Below are 12,468 nucleotides of genomic sequence, written 5' to 3' on the forward strand. Positions count from 1 at the left end.
GACACATGGAGGACCACACAGATGAAAGAGGAAACCCGCTGCTGTCACGCAATGGGCTATGTTTTCTGATTAGCAGTAAAGGATCTTTTATATTCAGTATCCAACAGAAAAAATAGTACATACCATGGCCTTTGTTACACCAGTTGTGGTACACTGGCTGGACCACGATTGACAGGGATTAGGCGAACATGAAATCTGACTGGATACATTGCTGTTCTTTTGTACATGGGTAGTACAAAAATTACAGAAAAACACAAACAAAACAACACAATGTAACCGTCAACTTTATTAAAATAGGTCTTTATGTTTTTTCTTTTTTTAAAATGCAAATTTAGGTGACACATTTCAGATGGTAGTTGAGGTACACAACAAATCATTTGGGTTACAGCAAAATAGATATCGTTAAAATCTGACCTAAATATACCTTCAGACCTCAGATTTTCAAAAGGTCATCACATTTTTTCTTAACATGGCAAAATAATTTTATCTGAAATAAACATGTATGTAATAGCTTTAAACAACTATTTATTTTTAAAAGAGAAATATGTGTAATGTGTGATTCAACTGAAAATATACTAAACAACAAAAGAAACCTTAACAACATTTTAATACATATATAGAAAGAAATGTTTTATTTAACGACGCACTCAACACATTTTATTTAGAAATACATATATATACAGCATAGTACACTTACAACGAACATGCTTAGAACAAACTGATCGTAAAGTCCCGTTTTATCTCCCTATACATTAATAACCAACTTAGTTTGTTTCATTTAACAAAACCACTAGAACACATTGATTTATTAATCATCGGCTACTGGATCTCAAACATTTTGTCGTTTTGACATATAGTCTTAGAGAGGAAACCCGCTACATTTTTCCGTTAGAAGCAAGGGATCTTTTTTATGCACCATTCCACAAACAGGATAGCATATACCACGGCCTTTGATATACCAGTTGTGGTGCTCAGGCTGGGATGAGAAATAGCCCAATGGGACCACCAACGGGGATCAATTCCAAACTGACCGCTCATAAAGTGAGCGCTTTACCACTGGGCTACGTCTTGCAACCCCCCCCCCAATAACCAACTTATGCAAATGTGTACAATGAACTACTGCTATAACGAACTAACTATCATGGTCCCTTCCAGTTTGTTATAAGAGTACTTTACTGTATATATTTTTTTTTATTTTTTATTATGCAATTAATTCGGTTTACAAACACCATCAAAATTGGTGTAAAATGTTTATAAAACAATAAAAAACATTAGAGGCACAAACACTACTGGGATTCAATCTAGATAATTTTAAACAAAATTAAGGAAAACTGAATTAATATTTAAGTTTCTTTTCTTGTTCAGTATATATTCACGGTGTGCAGCTTTGAAGACCGAGGTCCATAAATAATAACTAAACAGCAATGAGGCATTTAATTTTTAAGATAATGGTGCCAGTATCATCAATAAACTTGTGCTTATTAGGTGTGAATGTCATTGTGAACAATTGAACCATTTGCATATTAGTTTTTTGTTTAATTTTTCATTGGAGATGAACAAAGTTAAGTGGGTTTTTGTTTTTAATTTAATGACCTCACTAAAGCGCATTGATTTATTAATCAACTGCTATTGAATGTCAAACATTTGATAATTCTGACATAGTCTCGGAGAGGAAACCACCCATTTCTCCATTAGCAAGGGATCTTTTATATGCACTGTCAAGTAGATGGGACAGCACATACCATGGCTTTGGACATACCTGTCGTGGGGCAATGTTTGGGATAGGAAAAACATAAAAGAATGGGTCTCTGTAACTCATATAATGAGAGACAACCATACAAAATCAGCTTCTTAGCATAACTGAGAAGAATGGAAAACAAATAAAATTATATAACAGAAATGTTTAAATGAATTCTTTAAAGATTATTTGAACAAGATCAAAATTTATTCTTCTTCTTCTTGTTAAAATAATTTTTTAAAATTCATTTGCTTGTAAAAATAATTTTCCATTGTTAATAATTTATAAAAAGCTGTACAAATTAGTAAGATAATTATGCTAGTAAATGGTTGATGTCGTACATGTACCTGTAGTCTTAAACATGATCAAGTGAAGAAAATGTTTGTGAAACGATTTTTTACTGATAAAAATAGTTTTGAACCACAGTTTACATGGTACAACTTTCACTGCTTATCATCAAGTTTCTTTTCCATCCAAGAACTCAATAAAACAAATCTTTTAAATCCTTGTTCTTAATGATCCCAGTGACTGAAATGATCAAAGAATGAATGAATGACACTTTTAACAACACCCCATCGAAGTGATCAAATCTGCTATCTCACCAATTTGAACCAGAGTCCTTTCCACAGATGAAAAAGACATTAACTTGGTCCAGGTTTAAGCAATCGCTTGTCAAATGTAAATTTAAAGTTGAATTTGGCGAATATATTTCATTACTAATTCACCAAAAAGCTAATTTAAAAATTGTCTGTTGTTCATGGATGTACTGTCGTTTTTGTTGTTTGGCTAAATGAAACTTGAATATGCCAAAGTGCTAATATTTTATGGGCTCTATATAAAAAAATCTGCAAAGCTTTTCCTCAGAGATCAAAAACAGGAACCATTCTTGAGGAAGAAGTTTGTTTTGTTTAACGACACCACTGGACCACACTGATCAATTAATAATCGGCTATTGGATGTCAAACATATGATTATTGTGACTCATAGACATGAGGGGAAACTCGCTACATAGCACTGGTTGGAACAAGAAAAAACAATCAGTTGAATGGGTCCACCGAGGTGGTTCGATCCTGTAATGCAAGCACCTCAAGAGAGCACTCAACCGACAGCTAAATCCCGCCCCCCATTCTTGAGGAGTGCTAAAATGAAATGTTGGAAAATCTGCATGATGTTCACCTCTGCATGTGTCCACACAAAACTTAATGCTATCTAATACCTCCTCCTCTGGCCGTGGGTTGGATTCCGCGGCTGCATGCCTCTATCATGTCTGTCATAGTTGTGCTGTTTGTGTGCACTAAGTGAATGTCCCTGTCGACTTAAAATCCTCTGTCTGCGTACTTCAATCGAGACCGGGTCCATTCTTTCAGCCTGGAACTGGGGGCCACCGGAATAACCTGCACTCAACATTATCTGACCACAATCCTGGCCCATAGGCGACAGATTGGGAGAATGTTCCTGCGATCCTGACCTTCCTGACCTATCGGCAACTGACAGGTCGTTGCCGTGCCACGTCTGTGATTTCTGGAGAGGTGTGTAGTTGTCCTTTCCTCTGGAAGTATCGTGCTGGTCAAAACGATCGAATCTGGATGGTCGGCCGGATGATCGGGTGTGATCTGTCTCGGAGTGGTCTCTTGAATCGGACCTGTCCCTGTCCCGTGACCGATCCCGGTAGTCCGACTGGCCCTGTCTGTATGCTGTTTGGTTCTGGGGACTTCTGAATGGAGCACCACCGTCAACATGTCTGGGTTGTGGTTCTTGCCAGGAGTATGACCTGTAGAAGGATTTAAATATTTATTTTTCATACATGATGTTGTATGTGTGTGCCAATCCAAGACACTGTTCTGATTTTATCAGATGTTACTAACAGAGGGCTTTTTAACCACTAAAATTAAATGTAATTTATTATCAAATGTTTTTCTTAAATAAAACTGTACATTCAGGCTCTAATAGTCTAAAATGTTATAAATAATGACATCAAATTCAGGACTTGAGTGTACACAATAAAAACAAAACAGATTACAAGTGCTGCTACTATACTAAAAAAAAACCCAATAGAGGTATTTCGCATTCCTATTGCGCATGCGCGCGAAGAGTAACGTCCCTTGACAAAATAGACTGAAACTAGTCTATTTACAAATTGGGGGGCGTGACAGACAGGTTGTTATGGGTGACTTGAGTAGCTTCGTAGGAGACTTTTAAACTTTGGCAACTAACATGTACATATTTTGAATTAGATGGTATAATGGCCGTAGAAAACGGTCCGCTGAAATTTACAGCGGAATGGTTCAAATTAAAGGGACATTCCTGAGTTTGCTGCATTGTAAGATGTTTCCGACTAATAAAATATTTCTACGATTAAATTTACATATTAAATATATTTTCTTGTTTAGAATACCAGTGTGTATATTCAATGTGTTTCTGATCGTCTTAATATTTGTAAGAAGCCCAGACTGGATTTTGTCTTCAAATAACTTCGTACATAAGAAAAAACAATATTTTAGGAAATAAGATGAAATTTAACATAGTACAAATATTAGAACGATCAGAAACACGTTTAATATACAGCCACTGATATTTTATGCAGAAAAATATATTTGATATGTAATTACAATCGTTAAAAAGTCTCTGTTAGTCGATAACATCTTAAAAATTGCAGCAAACTCGGGAATGTCCCTTTAAAAAGCAGTGCAACAACTTGGACAAAGTCTCTGCGACTCGTACCCGAGGGTTTTGATAACGCCAGATTAAAAGACTATCTCGTAAAAAGTATAAACAAAACAGTTGACAGATTCCATAGGTTATGGCATCGACAGGTTATGGCATTCGATATATATATTCGATCGATATATATATTTGAGAGAGAGAGAGAGAGAGAGAGAGAGAGAGAGAGAGAGAGTATATACACACACACACATATATATATATATATATATATATATATATATATATATACACAGTCAAACCTGTCTTAAGCGGCCACACAAGGGAGTAGATAAACGTGGCCGATTAAGACAGGTGGCCGCTGAGTACAGGTTGCCACATATATAGTCTTTAAAACATTTTTTGTTGTTTCTTGTTTTACCATCTGTACTGCTAATTAACGGATTTGTGCTTCATAGTTGACTATAAATCAACTTTTGACATGTTGTCTCCTTCAGAAATAATGTAAATAGAATATATTAAATTAACCGTTCTCCACAATTTTGTTTTCTTTTTCCATTTAATTATTTAATTCCGACTTCATGCGATGTATTGTTATAGTAAGTGAATCTACAAATGTCAAGCGTAGCCTGCCCAGAGGCAATTAGATGCATGTCAGATTCATACTTCCTTAATTGATACACAGTGGAGATGTCGGGACTGAATGGGTACTAGTATTCCTGAAGGTGTGAAGATCAGTTATTTGCTGCACCTTATCGCTGTTGTTAAAATATCCCTTTTATATAAGAGTAAAACTTTACTGTGGCCGCTTAATGCAGGTATTTTAGCGATTTGGGATCCGATTTAGGTGGCCACTGGCCGCTTAAGGCAGGTGACCGCTGAGTACAGGTGGCCGCTAGGACAGGTTTGACTGTATATATATATATATATATATATATATATATATATATATTTCCTTTTACACATGTATATATATATATATATATATACATGTATATATATATATATATATATATATATATATATATATATGTCTGTATATCAGGTGTTTTGTTGCATTTTTTTATATATACCATATCTAAGTAGAGAAGTGTTTATCTAATTGGGAAAAGTTAAAAAAAGGAATTGATTTTATTCTGTTACTCTGCAACGGGCACATGTGCAGTGGATTGAGAAAGAGGTCTATTGTAAATAATTTCAGTTTTGTTTGACTAGGAAGAAAAGTAAAAGTGTTTTGGAAATAACAAAACAATACTATTCTTGTGCCCAATTTAAAAAACAATCGGCTGGTTATGGGTTTGAAATGTTTTCAAATGGACACTGCATTTCATGAACTTTGAAATTTTAAATAAAAAAATATATATATATATACTGAACAAAAAAAGAAACTTCCAATTTGTACATATAGTATTTGTTGTGTTAAAGAATTCATTGTGTAATGAAATTATATAGGTAGTATTAGCCGTGAGCTGTATTATCAGGATTCGTGAATTTTATCGATTATTTTTGCACTGTTAATCGTCGACAACATGAAATTCAGTTTGCACGTGCGTGCATGGTTTGACATGTCCCGTGTAGTATTCGGTCAATTTGTTTTACTTGTCTTACTGACACTGTTGTCAAGTGAACGAAAACACTTCAAAATAATAAAAAAAATTAAAGTTTTTTACATTGTAGCATTTTTAGTATGCCAAGAATACCCAATAATTTACGCTAACGGGCTATTGCCATGCTTGATGCTGGCATGTCGACAGAAGACGTTGCAAGGCATGTTGGGAGTTCTAGTCGAGAGATATGAAATCTTCGCGTAAGATTTCGAACGACAGGACGCACCGACGACTCTCCACGTCGTTGATGTTCACGTGTTACAACGCGCAGTCAAGACCGCTATATCATGAACACGCATTTGTGCAATCGATTCTAAACTGCCACTGCTACTGTTGCTAACACACCTGGGCTTCATAATAACCGAATCAGTGGGCAAACTGTTTGTAATCGTCTGCGGGAGAATGGGTTACATGCACGACGTCCTTACGTCGGATACGTTTTAACGCAACGTCATCGTCTAAATCGGGCACATGTACACACTCGTTGGATACGGCGACGCTGGAATACCGTTCTTTTTTCGGATGAATCCAGATTTTCTTTACAACGTGGTGATGGCAGGGTGCGCGTCTACCGTAGGAGAAATGAACGCTATGCTGACTGTTGTGTTCTTGAACGAGATTGTTTCGGGGGTGGGGGTTGTGTCATGGTCTGGGCAGCCATTGCCCATGGTTATCGTTCACCACTAGTCGTCATTGATGGCAATTTAAATGCTCAACGTTACCGCGATGACATTCTCGCTCATCACGTCATTCCTCTGTTCCATAACAACGCCAACATCTCGATTTTTTAGCATGATAATGCCACCTCTCATACAGCTAGAGACGGTGTAAATTTTCTGAGGACAAATAACATTGATTTCATTGATGACTGGCCCGCTAAAAGTCCTGATCTCAACCCTATCAAGCATGTCTGGGATAGTCTGGACAGATGATTGAGGCCGTCCCACCCACCCGTTAACGTCAACGAACTTCGTCAAGCGCTCATTCAGGAATGGAACAATATTCCACAGGCAGAAATTAACACTTTAGTCAATTCTATGCGCCTGTGATGCACTGCAGTGGTCAATTCAAGAGGTGGTCATACCCGTTATTAAGTGGGTTTTTTTTTTTTTAACCCCTACCACACTTGGTCAAAATTTCTCCCAGTTTCTGTTAACCTATGGCCAAGATTTTTGCACCAAACGATGCATCATGGAACACTCTTTAAACGCATATATAACAATTATTCCCTCGGTTTGTTTTCATCAAGTTATGTTCAAGCAAAGTTAGCGGAAGTTTCTTATTTTGTTCAGTATATATATATATATACATATATCCACTAATTTCCAAAATTTTAGGGTACATAGTTGTACCCTTCATACCCTCTGGCAGAAACCGTGCTAATTGTCAAGAGTTACCGGTGGTATGGAGGCGTGGGATTGCTGACATGCGGCACATCCTGGGCTTCGTTGTACATGGGGCTGGAATAGGGCGAGCTGTGGGAGGAGCCGGTCCGGGGCTGAATGCGGAGGTTCTGTCCATGCAGCTGAATCCCCTCCATCGCCTTGACGCTGTATGGAACGGAGTCCTCGTGGCGGAATGTAATGAACGCAAATTTCTTCTTCCGGCCATCTTTCTCCTTTGGTATTGTAACTTTTTCCAGTGGACCAGCCTGCACAATAACAGATTGAATTTTTAATTAATTCCGGGACCCATGCTTACATACATGTATAAAACTTTAATGTCTAAAATAAAACATTTTCTAGTTCAGACTACTGTAAAAAACACCCACATTAAGCTTGCAGCAGCAATCAGCAAATTCATCGCAATTTAAGCTACTGTAAAATTGATTTGCGATGCATAACAATGAGAAAAACAAAATCTCCACTACTATCTCTTCGTCAGATTCGAAATATCGTAGAAACAATAACTGGCTGAATTTTTCAAATGTTGCCATTCAGAAAAATTTGGCTTGTGAACCCTATTATTGGTCAACTTATCCCAAACTGTTTAGTCAACTACTTTACTGTCCGTAACATGTTAACATGCAGCGTAACTGTTATGATTCATTGTACTGTACACAAAAAAATACTATCATTTGTTAAAAAAGTGCACCCAAAACAAATGTTGACACGACAATGATCTACAATGCGCTGTTTTGTTTTTAAATAACCTATTCTAAAATAGGACGGTTTTCGAGAACTAGCAATTATCATAATCTTAATGGATACCAGATGTTTCGCCCCCTGTTTGACCTCAACGAATTGTCAGTTCACCCCAACTCTTTCTTGGTTTACTCCTTCCCCAATATTATGTTAGATAATAAAGATGATTTTGGCATAGGTTTTTTTCTTTTTGTCACTGAAGTCGACGTCACGCATGTGCTGGAGTACTGAAGATGGCAATCCAATAGACCTCACTATTTCCTGTGTTTTCATTATGGGAGGAAATGACGTAGGCCTAAAGTATTATTTTTAGCTGTCAAAATCACAACAGCATCTGTATAATGGAGAGGGCGTGTCGAAAATAAACTTTATTTTAAGTTTCAAAATGTGTTTCTTTGCACAGATTTGTTTAATAATATATTTAAATCAATATATATATGTGTATGTATCTGCCAGTATTTAACATGGATGTTTGGGTCCTGGTTGGAGTTAATGGGCATTTAGTTCTAATCACGTGATGGAACTATATTTAGTCATGTGTGTACCATATGTTGTTGTATAATATATGTTCTAACTGCATTATGCCTCCTTGCTTTCATGTTATGCTGCCCGTTTTGATGTTTGGCAGCCCCATTTGTTGTTTCTGCGCACCTCTTTATTTTTTGGTATCCTGTTATAATTTACAGCACCTGGCTCCGATGCACTTTTTTTTTCACACTGAAAAACATCAATCAGTCTGCACACTGGACATCAAAGGAAACAAGCTGTGTTGTGTACATAAGCGCAACTGATGAAAAACTTCAGTAGCTTACGGAAGTTACCGTAACATAATTTAATACTATTTCTTAACAGCCTCTGTTGTGTCCCATTCCAGTATCCATTTGTATGTTTGATACACAAATAAAACTTATATTTTATTTTAACAATGAAAACATTTTATTTTTATTTGTTTCGGCAATCTCAGACTGAAACACCACCCCCCCCCCCCCTTTTTGGCACCAACTTTGTCACGTGATCAGAACAGTAATTCTGTCTTTTGTGTCCACTAACTCGTGTCTGATATTTTAACCTCAGTTGCAGATTTTATGGGTCGTAACTGATGATTTTTACTTACTGTCATTTGTTTATTCAGCAATTCCTTATAAAATATTAGAAACGTTTATTATTATTATTTTTCTCTTTTTTTTTGGGGGGGGAGGGGGGGGGGGATATCACCGCTTATAAAAACTAAAGTGGTAGTTTTCATTATTAAAATAATTTATCTTGGGTGCCAAATAATATATACACTGCCTTTACAAAAATGAAAAGTTTTACCAGCTGGCAATGCGATCGATTCACTCGATGAAGATGGAAATAAAAAAATAAAAAAAATGTTATCCCAAGGTAGGGTATCGCTTAAAAATAAATCTTTATTATTTTTCAGATATCTTAAAATCTTTATTAAAATAATATTAAAACTTTGATCAGTTTAGCAAAACGAATACCCGTGAATGTCAGACCAACACTCCCGTTTTAACTGAATTACGTTTTAACTAACAGTGCACAAAAGATAAGGCAGCTTGTACATCATACTAACTTTTCAGTACCAGATAACAAGGGGCAAAATAAGGGATAGGTATTTCCTCAAAGTCAACCAACACACAACGAAATGTTCCTTTTTTTTCTTTTTAGGTTTGGTTTGTTTTTGTTTTTTAATGGTGGGGTGGGGTGGGGGCTGCGTGCCCATCCTCCTTTAATTTTCACCCAGCAAGAACACTATATACATGTAAGTACAATTTAATATCATCCATAGAACAATTTTCATGTCATATACACCGAAAACTTAAGCAACTTCATCTCAGAAACACAAGCCTGTGCAAATTAAAAATTTGCATAACTTGAAAAGGGGTTATGCCAAAAGATTTTACATAACTTATTTTGGTTTGCATAACCTGGTTTTTTTCTTTATAATTTAAAAAACAACAACTTAATTTTGAGAAACGAGAGTGGCAATGGTAAGTGAAAAGAATATATACACAAATGTTTAAGAGATTTAAAAATAATAATAATGATTAGGACTATTGTAATAAATTACCAAAATATAGTGAATGTCAGGCTTGGCCTATAAAACACATCATCATGTGTGCATAACTACGTGTGAATAAATAAGAATTCACTGCAAGGCGATCTCTTCAATCAATGTGTATATAATATGTCATGACATTCAGTCCTGAGTGGGAGACTCAGTGCCATCTTCCTTATCTGAGGAACAGTGGATACTGATACTGTCACTGTCATTATCATTGACACTGTGGTCGTCGTCACTGTCACTATCCGATTTGGAATTACAGTTAATAATAGGGTCACTGTGATTCTGGTTTACCCTGGTTGCTAATCCAGTTCGAGATTGTAATGACCATCACAATATCGCCATTTTTGATTGGTTAAATTCGGCTATAACACCTTCTAATAACCAATGGGAATGCACCTATTTCGCAAGATATTTATACAAACTTGACTGATTATGTTACGCGAAACGAAAAAACACTGTGTTGGGAACAAGTCTAATGTTTGTACTCACGATAAAAATATGTTAGTACGTTGCCGGGACTAATCATTTAGTAAATTTTACACAAACGGTAAATCGGTTATGCCAAATAAAATGGCATAACCAATGCACGAAAGAAACGGCTGTTCATGCAATTTGTGCAGGCCTGAAACACCAGGTTCCATTAAATGTTAGCTTATACTAGTAGTCCATGATTCCATTTATAATAAATTCTTGTTTATTGCAGTTTATTGCTATTTGACTACATGCACATACATAAAAATAACTTTTCTGATAAGTTTGTTTGCTACAAAAGTCAGTTTAAAAAAACTGCCGTCGGCAATTAATTTTTTTAATTGCTGTGGGTGATAAAGTCTTAATTTCAAGCCCTGCGAACTGACTGGAGGCAAACTGCCTTGGGGGAGAAACGTCATGGTTTCATCATCGCAATGGGGCATGAGTTCGATCCGTACGCTTTTAAATTTTTAGAGTTAGTCTTTAGAGGGGTACGAGTCGAACTCTTTCAAAATACGGAACTCTTTCCTACATTTTTTCTTATTAATATTTAAAAATGGACACACCAAACCCAAAGTGAAAGTAGGGGCGAACTGACATGGGTACCGAACGTGAAGCATTCATCCTGATCCTAACCCTAATACTAGTATATAAACCTATTGTATAGAACTGGGGGAAATTCTAAACTTTTGATGATACAATCGGGTTTTGCAAACCTGAAGAAACAATTCGTATAAAAGTTCTTCAGTTGTTTTATCAGTAAGACCACCAACAAATAACGTTCGCTCCGCGTCCGACATTTTAGATCTTAATACTTATTTATTTCCGCCTCTTTCAGTTTGGGTCCCCCCACCTTTCAACCTGAGACCAAATTCATCAAATAACTCGAGGCATGTAACTCAATCTTATTCATAAAACCAGTGATAGCAAGCTTGTACATTTCATTTTAACTTTAGAGTATTTCTAAGTCATTGGCAAGATAGTTATATCATTTTATGATTTTTTCCTGACGGTAAGAGAGCTAGACGGACATTCCAAAGACAGTTGTACTCTTGTACTAGGGCTACTCCGCATAATACTGAGTCGAGTATTAATTTGGCAAAATAGTGGTTGATTTAATGAATATCTATCTAATGCCTTGTCTAAAGAAGGACAGCCACTCCCGAAGAGATCCTTTAAGGAACACATAAGCGACCGATACTGGGGGGGGGGGGGGGCGCAATAATGATACAGATATTCGGGCAAAATGTGCTAACCTGAGACCTTTTTATACGTCTGTCAATGATGAGTCGTATTCATGGTATGGGGGATCGAAACGACCTGTGGATAGCGGTGTGTTGCGTACTATTACTAGGTCAATGTGACCTACTTTTCACGGTCTACTGCACCTAACAGTAAATCCTTGTCCGGACCATATCTTGCATATCACGTGAGAAGCACAGCGCCTGCGCAAATCACGTAAAGTCCCAGTTCTACTGGCGTCCCGCTAAATGAAGAAAAACAAAACTGGCCATTGCGTATGTAGTTGACCTAGATAATGTAGATAAGCGAGCATTGCCAAACTATAGCGATGTGGTGGACCTTATATGTACCAAACAGAACTGGATCATACATTCTAAATGCTTAAATAATAAAAATATTCCAGGGACTGCAGCTTTAAAAAAACCCAAAAACATTCAAATCACATTTAAACTACATTTTCACTTTAAAAATAATGTTTTATTATAATATTTCAACTTTTAAATACATCAAATGCTGAAAAATGTTAAAGTGAAT

The 12,468-nt window shown here is 36.4% G+C and overlaps 1 protein-coding gene across 1 annotated transcript; it reads right to left on the reverse strand.

Moving 5' to 3' along the window:
* Positions 1-1,086: 1,086 nt before the first annotated feature.
* LOC121386269 (RNA-binding protein 7-like) lies at positions 1,087-11,498 on the reverse strand. The gene is made up of 3 exons (XM_041517113.1): positions 11,409-11,498; positions 7,404-7,657; positions 1,087-3,509 (listed from the first exon to the last, which is right to left on the reverse strand). The coding sequence occupies exons 1-3, from the start codon at positions 11,490-11,492 to the stop codon at positions 2,948-2,950; spliced, it is 900 nt and encodes a 299-aa protein (XP_041373047.1). The 5' UTR covers positions 11,493-11,498; the 3' UTR covers positions 1,087-2,947.
* Between the last annotated feature and the right edge of the window lie 970 nt (positions 11,499-12,468).

This window comes from Gigantopelta aegis, chromosome 12 (assembly GCF_016097555.1).
Source record: "Gigantopelta aegis isolate Gae_Host chromosome 12, Gae_host_genome, whole genome shotgun sequence".
NCBI lineage: Eukaryota > Metazoa > Mollusca > Gastropoda > Neomphalida > Peltospiridae > Gigantopelta > Gigantopelta aegis.

Bases quoted from the DNA above. Each gene is read 5' to 3' on its own strand.
- LOC121386269 (XM_041517113.1), bottom strand. From the start codon at position 11,492: ATGTCGGACGCGGAGCGAACGTTATTTGTTGGTGGTCTTACTGATAAA. The intron at 7,658-11,408 runs GTTTGCAAAACC...GTTATTGTGCAG, and splicing joins TATACGAATTGTTTCTTCAG to GCTGGTCCACTGGAAAAAGT. The intron at 3,510-7,403 runs GTAACTCTTGAC...ATCCTTCTACAG, and splicing joins CCCACGCCTCCATACCACCG to GTCATACTCCTGGCAAGAAC.